General features: G+C 36.4%; 1 protein-coding gene across 6 annotated transcripts in view; it reads right to left on the bottom strand.

Moving 5' to 3' along the window:
• Positions 1-17,400, bottom strand: part of RGS7 (regulator of G protein signaling 7) — a 256,555-nt gene that overhangs the window by 40,433 nt on the left and 198,722 nt on the right. For all 6 annotated transcript variants that reach the window (XM_086743449.1, XM_086743450.1, XM_086743452.1 and 3 more), the window contains exons 10-14: positions 7,128-7,202; positions 5,933-6,031; positions 5,137-5,198; positions 3,100-3,210; positions 2,492-2,617 (exon numbers count right to left, since the gene is read on the bottom strand). In XM_086743449.1, the coding sequence (XP_086599575.1) occupies positions 2,492-2,617; positions 3,100-3,210; positions 5,137-5,198; positions 5,933-6,031; positions 7,128-7,202 (473 nt within the window). The remainder of the gene's footprint in view (positions 1-2,491; positions 2,618-3,099; positions 3,211-5,136; positions 5,199-5,932; positions 6,032-7,127; positions 7,203-17,400) is intronic.

The following is a 17,400-nucleotide window of genomic DNA, read 5'->3' as shown; positions in this document are numbered from 1 at the left end:
TCAAGTTTCTTCATCCCTGTACCATTACTTAAGACAGGATCTATATCCACTAAGAATGAGATTCTCAGCCAGCTTAGACACTTTCAGGCCAAGTTAATGAAACAGTAACACTGGGTCTTTTAGCTACATAAGATAATCATACTTGAATTGAAACGGCATATCTGGAAGACTTATTTCAAGTTTTTGGTATGTCTTTCACCAAAGCAAGGTATAAGACTTCTAATCAACTAACACTGAATCTCTCTGTAGCGTCTGCAGTCTCCTGCTCTATTCTGTGCGCTGCGTGTGGTAGCTTGAGTCCAGGGCGCCAGCTGTCTATCCCACTGTAGGTTTGATGGTGCTTGTTGTGAATTTTATCATTATCAGATCTGTAAAAGGACAAGAGCCAGCTACTGACTTGAGCTCCCCATCGCTTTGTTGTGGTGGGAGGATGTGGGTGGAAATATATCTTTTTCTCAAGGTATCTGTGAAACAAAAAAAAAAAACAACCCACCACCCTAAAAAAACAAATTGCCACAGCAGGGTTAACAGGTGAGCAAAGAAACTGGTGGACTTTTAAATTTAAGGCTTATTCAGCAGTAATGCTTAAAACTATCAAGCTTTTAATTTCTGTTACTGAGTTCTATAACATTTTGACTCCCATACACAACAAGCTTTACAAATTCATGCTTTCTCACCTGACTTTACTGTGTGAGCCTAACAGTGAATTGACTTCCCAACAATTTGAGAATTCATAAACATAATTCTGAGCTCGTGAGGCAGTTTTCCTTCAGTTAATCATCACAGAAAGCACCCTTTCAGTGCAAGTTTGATCCTCTGCCTGACCTTTCCCAGCGACAGCCTTTAAGCTCATATTCGCTGTTGCTCAGATATTATATTTTATAATACAAATATAAGAATCTAGAGAGAGAGACAGAAGAGTAGATGGCATGTCAAGGAATCAGTTTTGAACAAATTTCTCTAGGGTATTTTTCTGGATCAGTCACTTGCAGTTTGCTTGTGGTTAGTGTTGTAAATAGGATTAGAAGAAAGAGCTAGGGATTATGCGGGTAACAGTCTAGTTGGCAAAGAGACAAATTAATCACAGAAAAGCATAGAAACAGCAGCACACACTGGGCTAGATAGGTTCATGTTTGAACAGCTGCTCTGCAGAAGAAATTACCATGCTGCTCTTTAAATAAAAAATTACCTTTCCTTTTCTTGATATTATTCTGATTTTTAGGATTTCATTTTACCACTTGTATTTTTTTAATAAAAAAAAGATTTGTATCTGTTACTAATGAAGTTATCAACATACACATACAGATCAGGCTGTATTTCCATGGGGGTAACAGGAAATAAATCAGTTGGAAAATATCAGAGTATCTAAAATACATTTGTGATGCAAAATTCAATGTTTGACTATGAACATGGACAGCAACTTAGAGAAGTCCATCTCCAAATACTCTGCTGACAAACTTAAATTAACATTAAGGAGGCCTGTGCAATTACTCAGTATTTATGAATCAACACCAGAAAATACTAAATGCCTCTTTTAAGATGCTACATAAATGGTTGAATGGTTATGCTACACCATTTGAGAGTGAGAACTGGCATAGAAAAAAGCAGTTTAGGATTTGTCTGAGTAAGTGCAATAGGATTTTATAATCCTTATGCTGTTGGTGAATGGGAAGAGATACAGATGATGTCTAACAAGAAGGTGGAATAAAGAGAAAAATACATTGTACATGTTTTTGTACTATGTACAATTTGACTTACCTATAGAAAGGGTGTTATTAATCTCTCTGAAATAATTCTTAACAAAATATGTCTTCCTTAGAATAGTGACAACAAAACTAGCCAATGGATGGACTATCATTTTTCAAAATCAAATTATTGTTCTCCCTCACGTAAAAGTAATTCTGTATATACACTTTAAAAAAAATTATTTCAGCTTCATACACTAGCATCACCTTTCCATTTTGCAGTTAGTGAGGACTTTGAGAGCTAACTGTCACACTACTTCTGCTGTATCAGATCCACGAGTACTAGAATCTTAGCGGAGATTTTCAAAAGACCAATGATCTTCAGGAACATGATCAACAGTGAAAGTCTGAGTTTTACTTTTAAATCCTTTCTTTTTTAACAAATTATCTTTTTAAAAATGTATTGTGTTCACAGTACTGGACTTAACAGAAGATACTGAACAGGCTTTGAATGGCTCAATGTTTTAAGCCTGTTTAATAAGATGAGCTGAGAGAAATTAGTAGTTTGACCAACTGCTGGACATGAATGGGAAAATTCATGTGAATCTCCACTAACTATATCAATCTTTCCCTCAGCCTGAATATGGGAGCAGGCTGCAATCTGAACGCATGGATTCTGAAAGGTAAGACACAGGAAAATTTTTGAAGAGGACAAAAAATGAAAATAAAGGTATCAGACAAAAAAAAAAAAAAAACACCCTTATGTATCTTACAAGCTATTAGAAAATAAAGTCTCTCTCATTTACCTTAAATTTTCTGAACTGAATTCTGACTCCAGGAATTTAAGAAACTGCTCTCTTCCCACAGGGTCTTTCAAAGCTTCATCCATGCCAAATCCCCATCGTTTCACCCTCTGCTGTCCTGGCTCTTTGCTACAGAAGAAGAAACAACAGAAACCGCAATCAGTAATAATTTAGTATTCTAATACTCTGTGTTCATAATTTAGACTAGGTCCTAAAGTTCAACCACAGATTTCTCACCTTCCAGATTGCTCATATCTGTGCAATGTTCAGAGGTGAGCACTCAGGCTGTTAGTACTTATACAGGATGAAGTCAGCATGCATGCATTTAGACAGAAGAATAACGACTTCCAAATAGGAAATGTTGTCAGATTTTTAAAGATGTCTTTTACCCACACTGGAACCCTGGAAACTGGTTGCTGTAACTTTTTACACAGATTAATCCATAGCTTTTCCCATTTTACAAAACTGTAAAGCTGGAAAAAAACAAAAGGATACCGCATTGCCCTTTTGCCTCAGTATTTTCCTGCAATATCCCTGCCTCTGAAATCTTCATGTTTCAAGAAAAGACTGTTATACCTCCTTAACCCAAAAGATGAAATAAAATTATATACCTTGCCTCTAGTTCCCAAAAAGTGGTGTCATCCGATATCCAAGGGTTTGAGGGATCAGGGGGCACAAGAAAAGGATCGTATTCCAAATACTGCTCTGTATAAGCTAATAGACTAGGAAAACAAAAGCATCAAACATTGTAATATCAGAAGGTGAGGAAACCTGATCAGGTTATTCTAGTTAACAAGTTACCTTGCATCAGCTGCACCATGGGAACCAGGTGTGCACAGTCAGAAGTCAGTTACAAGCTCATGCTAAAACAGGTTTGCTCAAGCCTTTTGAAAGTAGAGCCCTGAAGAACAAGTGGCTCAGTTCTTATCAAGAGCTGAAATAAAATAAACTACAAACTTCCCTAATACTTTCTCATAGCTCCATTTAGGGCTCCTTTAGACACTAACAAATTAAGTCAAGCAACCTCTTACCTGCATGTTTGCTTTCATAAAGGAATGTGTTTTTTACCTCTATGATTTTAATTATCAGTTCCTGTCAAATCTGTTCTAAAACACTGCATGCTTTTCAGGTCATATTTATTGGCCCTGGAGCTGCCAGGACTCCTTTTTTCCTCTTTTAAATACTGTTAATATTTTTATTATTTCCTAATCAAATGGCATTACTCCCAAGTTTATTGCTTTCCAAAAAATCCTTTTTTGTTTCCCCCCCCCCCCCCCGCCAAATTCTTTGGTACTCATGAGTTGGTCTGACTCAGTTGAACGCACTAAAAACTTTACTTGTATTCTGGTAATTTACATCCTCCATGCCCTTTATTCCCACTTTCCATTTCCTTTTGCCTCTATTTTTGAAAAATTATTGACAAGTGAGGACAAACATTAGAATCATAGAATGGTTAGAGTTGGAAGGGACCTTGGAAGGGGTTGGAAGGGGTCATCTACTCTGACCCCCCTGCAAGGAGCAGGGACATCTCCAACTAGATCTGGAGCCTTATCCAACCTGGCCTTGAATGTTTCCAGGGATGGGGCATCCACCACCTCTCCGGGCAACCTGTTCCAGTGTTCCACCACCCTCACTGTAAAATATATTTTCCTTATATCAAGTCTGAATCTGCCTCACAACACACTCTCTGCTGAAGAGTTTCTCCCCGTCTTTCCTGTAGGCCCCCTTTAGGTACTGGAAGACCGCTATAAGGTCTCCCTGGAGCCTTCTCTTCTCCAGGTTGAACAGCCCCAACTCTCTCTCAGCCTGTCCTCATAGGAGGACAGCCCTCTGATCATCTTCGTGGCCCTCTTCCAGACTTCTTTCTTTTCATTCCTATTTGTATTATATTTAGTATGTATTCCATTTTTACTGTTCAGCAAACAAATTCTTAACTTGTTCTGTTTATAAATGTATAAGTGTTTGTATGTGTATGCATACAAAAGCATGTATAAGTAGACACACATGCACAAACATACATGAGAGGATGAAGACCTATTTGTATTTGGCTTAATTTCTTTTACTAAGTCTTATGTGGCTCAATTTTCTGCAGTTTTCACTATCTCTGTACTTGATGTGTAAGACAGAGCATTCCTTTTCTCTACCCAAGCTGTAGTTAGTCTTTTCCAGGAGCTTTTTGTTTTATTTGCTTTCTAGCCCTGTCCTGACAAATTTTGGTCTTATTTGGAGAAAGATTCCTACTAGTGTTACATCTTCTGACCCAAAGTAAGCTTAGACTCACTTTGTTCAAGCAGTGAGCTCCTCACCCACCCATCTCTGTCAGTGATTGCCCTTTTGAAATATCAAAACAGTAACCCCAGACCTATTTCCGTTTAGCCTCCCTGCCACTGCAAGCTGAAACTTCTGACCACTTGGTCAGAGGCTCGTTCAGTGACTTTTGGGTTTATCAGAAATGTATCATAGAATATCTAAGCCATCTTTTATCAGTAAAAGAGCTTCATACCTCCCACTTAAAGTAAACTCTCATCAGTTACTTTTATGACACCTAAGCTTCCTTGTCTCTCTTTCTTTGATGCTGTTTCTTGCTGACATTTTCCCAATAGTTATCAGTCTAATTGAAAAACCAGAAGATGTGACAATATACTTACCTCTCTGCAACTTTTGACATTTTTAATCTATGTCTGTCTAATTGCATTTGCCAGTGCTTAATCTGTAAGAAATGAAGGCAAAGAATTTTATGAATAATTCATTGCTTGACTCTATTTCCATAATTTTTGTATTAGGAATGTAATTTAACCTTAATTTATCCTAGGGCACAGAATAGAAATGTATCTGAGTTAAAACAACATTTCACCAGTGTAGTTCTAAAACAAATAGAATTTTCCAAAGAGAAAAGATCATACAGAGACAAAAAAAAAAGGACCCAATATAACATTTTCCCTAAAGGTTCATCAACATAAATGCAATTAGCCTTTTTTGAGATTTTTGAAGAGAACTACTAATTCTTTAGACATTTACCTTCTCCCAATTCTAATACCTCAGGAAAGATTAATCAAGCATTAACAGTAGATAAATGTGTGAACCCATCCGTGCATACACAGAGAGGTAAGTATAGCTCCAAACCTCAGACTGGCGTTGTAAGGAAGAGCAAGCTGCCTACTACTAAAGGGGCTAATGGGCTTAGCTATGCGAAGCCCACTAACTGGCCTGCTGCTAACTGTCTTTAACTGTTTAATGCAAGATACAAACAATGTCATGTTTTGTCACATTAGTTTAAATAGAAGTTACATACCTAAATACACATATCCTGAATCAAGGAAAAGCTTGACTAGATGTTTGCTGGATCTGTTCTGAACAACTTCCCAGTTACAACAATTTTTGGTTTAATATCTACTTTCCTAAAAAGTTCATTTTAAAGTACATGTTTGTAGTTAATTTTCAAACCTCTTGGTGTAGTTCATCTTCTGTGGGTGGCTTAGTCTCTGGTATTGGTGTGTGGGTAGGGCTGTGACTTCGAATGTCGTTTTGTAAGCCATAGACAGACTACGCAAAAAAAGATGGAACAAGGATAGTTGCTTTCAAACAATGCTATCTACACATACCCATAGTAACTGTGATGTTTTAGTGCAGTGTACTGAAGAAAAGTCAGCCAAGATAATATTTTTAATAAAGAAACTGCAAATAAGCCAAGCACTCGGATAAAATCGTGCTTCTACATCACGGTGTAAAATAAAGACTCCCCAAATCCCACAATTTAATAATGCTGTAGAACACAGGATCTACTTTTATTATGTCTCTATATTAACAGTATAGTAAACATGGGGGATGACACTGAAAGGCAGCTATTACAGTAAATAGAGATGAGCAGTAGGAAAAAAAGAAGCAGTATCCTGAAAGGTAGACTATCACAATGGATTATTTGGATGATTCCCAAATATGCAATTACTGCTTGGTAAATTACACTAATCTGGACCTTTCACTACCACAAATAAGCTAAGCTAAAACTTTCTCTAAATCCACTTTCCTTTTTAAAACATATTTTTCCATGGCTTCACATGAAAATATACCACATAAGAAGTACTTTAAAGTTGGAGTCAATCAACATTATCATGATACAAAGATTTTGAAAGAAAGTGTTGTTCCAACCCATCTATACTTCCCCAGATAATTTACACTGTTCATGTCTGGATTCTAATGTAGACAAAACTAATTTCCTTAACAATTTCTGGTCATCCATTTGGGGCATAATTGTAAAATAGAGACACCCTTTTCATTAAGACCAGCACAAGAACTACTGTTACAGTTTACACTGCATTTTAAATTTATTTTTTCTTAATTACTGACAGAAACAGTTTAACATACTGTATTCAATCTACTAAACAACATGAATAAACCATGCAAAAATTAATTGTATTTTTATGTTCTCAGTGTATTTCTCCAAAGCCTTTCTTATGTGATAGCATTTACTTTGTACTAGCAAATTTGTTAATACTAATTCTTTTAAGAGCTTATGGAGTAATAGCATATGTTTATGTATTTGTTCTTTGCAGCTGTAAGAAAAAATTGTTTTAAGAAACTATGGAACTTCATGCTATAAATTACCTCCAGCTCCTGCTTTCGATATAGCAACAGTACTTACCTTCCTTGTTTTATGTGGATTTCTCATTCTTGAAGATTTTTTAATATCCACTTCAGTAGTGTTTACACATCCAGGCTATTAAAGAAAAAGAAGGGAAAGCACAAAGATAAATCCATTAAGGAACTCCATAGTATTTTCATAGTTTCTTCAGTTTGTAAGGCTAGGAAAAATACGTAACCACAGGCATATAGCAACTTGTTATCCTTCTGCAATAGTCTCTAAAACCTGAATAACATATTCTAAGAAACTAGGAAACATCTCAAGTACCATTTTGTCTGGCTTATTGTATGAGATAATCTTTTTCTATTCAGCTTTGTTTTCTGAACACTATGATGGTTTTTCGGACAAGTTTTGCTGTATATATTTATACTGAAAGTATCAAAAGCAATGTCTAGAGAAGCAGAAAGTATTGAAATGCATATTATAAGACACACTTGCAGCACTAATAGGTACTAATTCAAATTAAATTCCTATTGGCAGTAGTTGGCAATTTTGAAGCGAGACACTGAGAACTGCATGCTTAGAACTCATGACATTGTGAATTTGAAATAAAACAAATTGTTAAGATAACAGAAACAAATCACATGTTTCTGCTTTGGTTTTGCCAAGGAAGCCATACAATGTGCATTCTAGCTATCCCTCTAAGAAGCATGGTTGACCTAATGAGACAAAATGAAGAGAACTGTACAATATCCACCTCAGTTGTGAACCCCAGACTCCCTTGAGGAGCATCTGGTTTTGGATCACTTTTTAAAAGATGTTCTGTTTTAAAAAATATTTTTTAAATGTGCCAAAATTGGATTTGTTTCTTCAGAAAAGGAGACAAAAAAACCCCAAACCAAACCAGGCTTCAGCAGCCTAACCAGAAGACTGGCAGCCTAAACAGATTGACTCTCAATACATCTGATTTGGCCTTCAAAGATTTATTCTCGTATTTTCAAAGATTTCAAGTCCCCCAGCAGTAAATTGGTATGAACAGATCTAGCACCTTGTCCAGGTGACTTACATGGCAGAGCTGAGCAGACTAATGAGAGGGACACTACAAGAAATTCTGTGAGATTTTTAGGAATGAAACAAGTGCAAAGCTTTTGCTGGCTGGAAAGAGACCCAAGCCAATACTGACCACCTACAGTATCTAGTGGATTCTTATTGACACCTGGCTCTTTAAAACCCCTCATGCTGAAATAAAGCTACTGCGGCATACTTCAGCAGGGGCACTCGCAAGAGGCCGTGAGGGCAGAAACTGGACCAAGGTGTGACTGAAGGGAAACTAGTAGGAGAGCAGCACCAGGAAGGGACAGGCAGAGAAGCATCAGGAAGCTCCAGAGCAAAAGGGAAGTCAGCTAAATGGTGTATGACTGCTCTGACAACCTGGGGCCAAAATACATGTTTAAGACATATATCACTACCACTACACAAAACTGTTCTCATAATTTGATTTAAATTATATCACTGGAAGTACCTAATGTAATCGGGGCCATAAATCATGTTTTCTTCTCAACTGAACAATATTTATTAAAATGATACTTGGGATTGATTGTTTCTCTGGTGCTGCCACACTTCCTTTCTTAATTTTTAGGAATAAATATCAAACATCCTTTCAATTAAAACAAACACAAAAGCTTGCATTATTTGCACATTTTGCTAAAATAGTTCAGAGTTTTTGTGGGAAAACCCTTGCTGGACAACATTTCATTTTATTCGTATGGCCCCATTAACATAATAAGTATGTGTTTGAATACAATTGCATCCAGCTGTGTTTTCTTTTTGTGTTGCTTTTTTAACTGGACTACTATAGTTCAAATAGTGAGATGCCTGTCAGAGTGCTCTGCCGCAAGATTCCCATTTAGGGTGCAGTATATAATTTGCATACTAATACTGTAAATAGTTTTCAAACAGATTTCCTGGAAGACTTGCAACTTCTTCTGTAAGTGTAAATAGAATGCTTATTTCTTTCTGGGCTAATACTCTGTATTAAAACAGTTCCCCCTCCACACACAGAGAGGAAAGTCTTGTGACCTTGTTGAAATTATCATACAGCAAGATCATAACCAGGGTAGAATGTGGCCATCATCTATTTTTAAATAGCTGGCTGAAAAACTTAGTTTCTTTTAATCCATCTATTAGCATGCCTTATCTCAAATTACAAATGCCATTTTATTAATCTACAGCAAAGGACATGCCAGTCCTAAATTCACTGCTAAGATAAATAGAAACAGATAAATAATATTAAAAAGTATATATAGAAGATTTTTCAATTCCTGCTTCAACTATTGGATGATCACTTTAATATGAATTCCAAGCAGCACAACTTTCTACTGATGCTGTCTAGGAGGCTGCAGAATAAGATGCTGCCAAGAAACACAGAGGAAGGAGGAAGCCTCCTCTGCAAGAAGAGGTCCAAGAACTTACATGCTTGGATCTGGCTGCAGCCAGCATTCGAAAACAACATCCACTCGAGTGTATGTTTAGTTAAAAAACTCCCACTCGATATTCATAATCTTTCCCTGATAACTGTGTTAACAGTGAATTAATTAATTAAGCCCTTGTAATAGCGCTAACAGTGAATTAATTTTTTGACACCTGTAGCAACTCTTTGGCAGAATTTGTTGTTTACATCAAATGGGATGCTTTAGCTGTGCTACATTTCCATCCAAGTAGTGCAGAATACCTAGTATTTATAGTCTGTTTGCTGTACAAAGTTGCACACTCCAAGGGCCCTTTTTGTTGCCCGGTCACATAGCAAAAATTAATTGCTATCAACACGTTTTTTTGTGTAAAAATCTCTTTGCTGTGACGAACTCGTAATTCTAATAAGTGTGAAACCCTCAACGGAAAGCAAAATTATGTTTATAATAACGTCAGCTTAAGTTTTGATGCTTGTTTCTTTCTTAAAGAATATGGAAATTTAACTGTTAATCTACTTCACCAAAAGTTTACTTGTCTCTGAGACAAATACACCCATGTACGTGGGAGGGAATAAGCTCATGCATTCCAATATGTTGGGAACTAGCCGTCTGTATTGCTGCTCTGTAGAAAATGATCTGAGAGAGAAGCTGAATGTGAGTCAGCAGTATGTTCTTGCAGCAATGCAGATAAACCACATATCCAGCTGCATTAGCGATAGCATAGCCAGCAGGCAAAGAAAGTGTTTATTTCTTTCTACTCAGCATCATGGGGATACACCTGGAATACCAAGACTAGTTTTGGGCCCCACAAACAATACAAGAAATGTATTGAAAACGGAAAAGTCCAGTGGAGGAACAGACCTTTGTCTGCTTGCAAAAGGGGAGAGCTAACTGTTCTGTTGCCTAAAGGGGGCTTTCAGAGGGAGACCTGTTCCAGAGATGCACCATGAAAGGACAGGAGGCCACAGTCAGACATTGCAATAAATAAAATTCCAGTTAGCTACAAAAAAAAAATATTCTTCATGATAAAAGGAAGAAGTTGCTGAAGAGAGGCTGTGTGATCTCCATCCCTGGCCATTTTCAGAGCTTGTTTAACCAAGGGCCTGGACAATCTTATTCAACTTAGAAGTTAGCAGTGCTTTGAGCAGTAGGTTGGACTAGAGGACCTCCAGAGGTCCCTCTCAGCCTACACTTCTGTGTTACAGCCTATGATCTTCACAAGCTGCAGAGATTGAAATTCAAGTAACCCACCTTTCAGAACACTTCAAGTATTCACAGCAGTGTGAAATTCATCACCCTGCCTTCCCCTCCCCACAACAGCAGAACAGAAAGACAAGATTGGTATTTGCTTCCTTGCTGCTGCCTCTGCTCTCTGGCAGCCTGTGGTGTGTACTTAACCCCCATACAAACAAACCTAGTGATGATTTAAGGAAATGTAATTTCACAGCCTCTTTAGCTAAAAACACATATGTGCTATTTAAAATAATTACCTCATTTCAATATGCACGCCCACAAATTCAATGTGGATTACAGCAGTAAATATTTAGGCAGATTGATCCACATCCCTTACAAAGTTAGCTTGCAAAACAAATAAAAAGATCTATTTCATAGTGTATGGACACCGAAATGCAATGAAATTGTGTAAGTTTAATAGTGTTGTGGTTTAGCCCCACTGAAAAGCTAAAATACCACACAGTCACTCACTCACTGCCCCCTCATGACGCCCCCACAGCGAGATGGGAGGAGAAGCAGTAAAGAAAAGAAGGCAAATCTCACAGGTTGAGATAAAAACAGTTTAAGATAGCAATAAAGGAAAATAAAACAGAGATGGAAAATAAAACAGAGATGGAAAACAAACAAACAAAAAATAACAGAAGATCCTTAAGCACATAATTTACAGTACAATAGCTCATGATGGTTCCTGAGTAGCAGAAACCTTCCCTTAGCACCATCCCCACTTTATATACTGAGCATGATGTCACATGGTATGGAACAGTCCTTTGGCCAATTTGGGTAACCTATCCCAGCTGTGTCCCCCAGCCACAGGTGCCACCAGCTCCAGCTCCTCTCCCAGCTCGGGTGAAAATTAACTCTATCCTAGTCAGAACCAGGACAGACAGCAAAATACTAAATTTCAAGATCTCCAGGATTTCAGAATTTAAACACTATAGATTTAAATCACGGACATGGATACAAACACGACAGATCTTGGCTTCCTCATGGAAAAGATAAAATCAGACACACAAATGTAAAGACAAGGCAGAGATCAAAAGCTGTCTTTCACATTATGAGTAATAGCAGACTATCACAAACACAAGAAGCTTAAAATTTGTAATTTCCAGAGTGTTAAGTGTTAGTGTTGCCTTCTGCAACAATCTATTCTGCTATTTCTGTTATTGTTGCTATTTCTGTCATTTTTCTAGAAAAAGAGTCTTCTAAGCCTCAACAATCACTTTTTATACCACTCACTTCTAAACTAGGGAAAGGAACCTAATTAGACAGTGAATGATAAGCAGAATACCAGAGTTCATTTTTATTTGTAGTTTTTATATTCCAGTTTACTTGTGTAGCTGGCTGAACTGTGTGTAGTTAAAAATCAAGGGGAGAATAAGGGCATGAAAGATTATAAGAAAGAAATGAGGGAAAGAAAAAAATTCCAGTGGTACTCAGTTGAAAAACACCAAAGGAGTTATTAACTGGAGGAGTATCCAGTCTGACTCTGGTTATGTGGGAAAGTTTATTTTTTCTCATACAAAGTCTAGCATCGAAGGAGACATTAATATCCTATATTGAGTAAGTTGTCAGTAATGGCTAAAACTGAGGCTCTCAGAGAGAAAAACACAAGCTGTATTCTCCTGCAATGCACCAATTTTTCATTTCCCAGAGATGGAAGTTATTGGAGTGTGCAGAAACTGCTAAAGCTTATAAGGAAAGACTGAGGTTTAGGTAGAGATTATTTGGATATTTTGGGGTTTTACCTCATTTTACACACTTCAGGGTCAATGAGTAAAAAGGCTTTGCAGAGGAAGAGCTGCACTTAACAACTTTTCTGGTACAGTAGAATGTCTCAGAGAATCGTTTCAAATGTGCTGAGTACAAGCAGTCAGCTCTTTTAACAGGCTTTGGAAAAACAGTTGTTACCTTAAGGTCCAGTCAAAGGAGGGCTGCACATTTCCAACCCCTTACAAATTTCAGAAAACTATTTTCCTAGTGATGTCTGATAGGACCTGAAAGCTGCTTAAAATGTAGCTCACTTTATAACTACTAGACCAATCAACCTCAACTAAGTGATGAAAAAATAAACTCAGTAGCCATAGTTGCCAGAACCTGCAAATATGTAGGAACATGTATTGATACGACTGCTACGGGTGATCCTGCTGGCCTCTGTTACATCACCCAAGGCAGTAAAGCCAAACCAGTGACTACAAAGACCAGGCTACAGGAATCACTTACTTTTGCTTGGAAAAAATATTGTTACTTGCAATTGAAGCACTTAATCATGGGTTTAATTTACAATCAACTAGGTGTATGTAATCTGAAACACTCTTAGGAACTTTATTAGCCTCTCCAAAAGTCTATGGCTTAATTACATCTTCCATTTGGTTCAACAGTTCTTTTAAGATAACTCTGCAAAATCAAGTGTGTAAGCATCGGGACTCTTCTTGACAACATCTCTAGTCACAAGATCCTCAGTAAACCAGTAGATGTCCAAAGAAAGAGCAAAAATATTATGGTGAGTTTAATTATTAGCATACAAGTGATGGCCTTTTTTTTTTTTTTTGATTTTGCAACTTATGCCCCATCTGTCGTAAATGTACTGTAACCCACTAAGTACAAACTTTAAACTAGGTTGAGTGGGTATCCCCACTGCAGGTTCTAGCTATTTAATGAATATAGTCTTTGTTCCACAGTTGAAATTGATGATACCAGACAGTTTTTTTTCTTCCTGTACATGTAGTGGGACTGTAAGCTTTATAAAATATCAAGAGACTATTATGTAACAGAAGGGACCAGCACCAACTTTTCTTCTACTTGCATTTCCAAGAGTATATATGCATGTCACACTCCTTTTTTTTTTTTTTTTTTTTTCTTTAGTAGTTCCATATTCCCAGCGTCTGCACAATCACTTTTAGCATATCTCTCTGGAAACATGCCTTTTTGATTCAGATATGTGACCTACACACAAGCGCTCTAACTGGACTTTTGATACCTGCCATTACGTTACAGTGCTTCTATGTAGGTCCCACTTGCATTGTAGTTCTACAACAAGGCAAACACAGAACGACAGATATTTGGATTATAGTCCATTATGGCCATGGTAACTTCATATACAAATCGTAATAAGTATGTAAGTTTGATGATGACCTAATATACAAAGTCTATCAAGTCTTCACCTCCCTAGAACTCCAGACCAAACTTCTCTGAAAATAGCTCACAAATTTTCTAGTTTTTCTCTCTTCTGTTAGAAATTAGCTCACCTGGGAAGTTCAGATATACCTTCCAATTAACACTTATAATTCATATTTAATGATTAGGAAGCAAATCCCTAGATTGTTCTCAAGTATAAATTCGGTCGCAGCATGTTTCATATTTCATTCCTATATGCCTCATAAATTTGGCAGATAATCAGAGAAAAATTATTAAAACCTGCTTGTTCTGCTAAAGCATTAGCTATTTTCCCCAATTTCTTCAGTCTTTCAGTTATGTATCTCAAAAGAGATGTGTTATGCTACTAAATACTGTCTTTATGGAACACAACATACGGTGAATAACTACAATGTACAGATTCAGTGTGACACTGAAATAAGCAAATACAACTTGGAACTGGACTTCCATAGAATAGCCTTGCATTTGATTATATCCTTAATATGAATCTATTTTTAAAACTTGTGATATGTCTGACAAATATCCCTAAATATAGTGATCTACAGTCAAGTAGTATTATGGAAACAAATGAGTTGTCCACAGCTTAACTGCTAAAACTTGTCTATATCAGCTGATAATGATGTACAACCTGTTGGCTTTTAATTAAGTAAGTATAGCTTTTAATTTTTTCTTATTCATTCATTGAACTGGTATTCCAGGCTCCAGAATATTCAGTGTCAAATCTTATTGAACTACTTCCATCAAAATAAGGGATTGTCTTATTTCATAAGAATTAATAAAAGCTTTGTTAGGATTAAGTGTTTTCTTGTGCTGAAGGTTTTAGTAGAGAATTAAGCAGGCAGCATAGAATGAATTTAAATGCTCAATACATGTCCTCATTAGCTAATTTCATTTTGATTTATTAAAGAACATAGAAAAATAGTATAAAGATCCAGACTTATTTATTAAATTGAAAAGAACGAGCAATAAACCTGATTGTGTCATCCACTGGAAATATATTGGTGCAGAGATAATGAATTCTTTATAAACTGAAGAGAAAGGCATAAGCATTTTAGCCTAAGTTAAACCCACTATAGACAGCCCCATGTGAAAGACAGTAGACTTGCATTTGGACCAATTAGTAAAATCAACAAATGCTTTATTCAAGGATTTATTTGAAGATCACTGAGTACTATCAAAATAGCAGTAGTTCCGTTGTTGTTCTGCAGTGGATTTAATCAAAACATGGCAAGGAGTGCAATTAACAGATAAAGTTTAACTATGAGTTGTTTCTCTTGTTTGGACAAGACAAATGAGGTTCAAAGACCATTAGACAAAGGAGAGACATTTGATCAAATATTTTGATCAAGGTTTAATTATGTTTGCAGCACAGTCAGACTCAGATGGTTTTCAAACCAAGAGATGGGAAGCTTCACTTAGCATTTAACTTAGGATCACTTAAAGTTTCAAAGATTTTCAACATCTTTCCAAAAAAGGAAACTATGCTGTTTATATCTATTTGTCTTCTCCAACTAGAGTTCAGATCTTTTCCCTGAGTAGTGCCAGAAACACAAGGACTTCCAGTGGCTGTGCAAACCAGGAGCCTGCTTGGAACAGGGGAAAAAGAGATAGAGAGTGATTTTCAAGGAATATAATACTAATAAATTAAACCATAAAATTAATCCATAGGAGATACAACACCTTGAATCTTGACAGGGATTCTCACGTCCTCACATACTTGCTTGTTTAAGGACAGATCTAGTGCAAAACTGGGCTTTTTATCATATTTTTTTTTAAATTACTGTTCTGTGTGTCAGAGAAACACATATTATGTAAAATGTATATGAAAAGGATGTTGAATTTTTTTTCAGAAAGTTATGTGAAACTAAACTAGAAGCTGTATTAAAGAATATATTACTGCATGGAAGTTATATGCTTAATTCTTTTAAAAAGTCAAATTAATTTCTAATTACTCTAAATTTACAACAGACTATTTTAGGTTTCTAGTGACTGTTTCTCAGAATCAGAAATTATTGTACAGAAATTAGATCCATTGTATTTATTCAAGTGGTGCTTCAATAGTATTAATTTTAATTAAGACTCTATTAATGTGATTTTTGTGTATGTGAATATTCCAGTATTTGCAATGCTACTGCATAAAGAAACCTGCTAAATTGATCTGGTTTGTTGCCCATATGCTAAATATTAATTCATTACTGCTTTCTCAATTTTTTTTCACCCCAAAAGCCAGGAAACTGCTGTTTTATTGATTCCATATGGAAGAATTTAGTTTAGTCACTTGAAAAGAAGTGACAACAGGAAAGTCTGAGCAGGTCTCTGAAAAGGTTGATGGCAAATATAGGTGACATTTAGAAATTTATTATCTACCTTTTGACTTGTAAGAAGTTCCTTGATAGAATACTTCGGCTCAAAGCAGCAAATGCAGTTCACACAGAAACAAAAATAAATGTATAAACATTGCACTTATTAAAAAAATTCCTTATCCTTACTACTTCAGCTTATTTTCCTAGTTACTACCAGAACTGGGTCTTACTAAAAGCCATAACATCATGTCATTTTTCTATATCCTTCCACCATCTCATCAGTTAGCTATTTCACAATTTCTGACCTCTTCATAATCCTCAGCTTGAACTTGGGCACTTTCATTTTGTTGCACTGTTGCAAGAAAGCCAGCTTCTTTTTCCCCAACTGTCTCACCCTTACTCAAGTATCAGACTAAATAACAATGCTGAATAACATGAGTACAAATTCTTCGGTAAAGGTCTTAGCAGGCTAGCTATAAAGTTTATAAATATCTGCCTCAAACAGATGTGAGTATGGATCGTAAACATTACAACCATATTCTAAAAATAAAACAATGTACAAGCCTTTGTTTCATTACCAGAAGTGCAATTATCTGAGATTGCCAGTTGCTGCTTTGGCTGCATTCCCTGTCTGGTGGAGAGGTAACTCGCTTGTAAGGATATATGGGGAAACAGGTGCAAAAGAAGACATGAAAATTGTATGCGGATACATCACTAGAGAAGTTGGATGGCATGATTCACATTCATTTCCTGGAGATGTTTAAAAACTTTCTGAAAATATTATGATAAAGCATACAGAAGTGTTCTCTGGCTAAAGAAGCAACAGGCCCAAAAAAGTCTAGGATTTGTAGCACATGAAGTGTGAAATGAAGGATTGTGCCACCTTAGCCAAGTTAAATTCAGTCTTTTGCTGACTCTTTGAGGCTTATCTTGAAGAACAGAATGGAAAAGTCAGTAAAAACAAAAGCAATGAAAGCAAAGAAAATAAAACCCAGAACAAATAATTGCTGCATGACCCTAGACACCCAGTAATATTACCTATTGGCTCAGATGCTAAGGGTCATGTTCAGAACACAAAACCCACAATTTTAAAATATAAACAGATAAAATGAGATTAATGGAGTCAGAATCTCATTTAAAAAAAAAAAAACTAAACAGAGAGAGAAGCAAAAGATG

The sequence above is a fragment of the Chlamydotis macqueenii genome, chromosome 3 (assembly GCF_036417535.1).
Source record: "Chlamydotis macqueenii isolate bChlMac1 chromosome 3, bChlMac1.mat, whole genome shotgun sequence".
Classification (NCBI taxonomy): Eukaryota; Metazoa; Chordata; class Aves; order Otidiformes; family Otididae; genus Chlamydotis; species Chlamydotis macqueenii.
The sequence above is the reverse complement of the archived record's forward strand: the minus strand, read 5'-3'. Positions and strand labels throughout refer to the sequence as shown.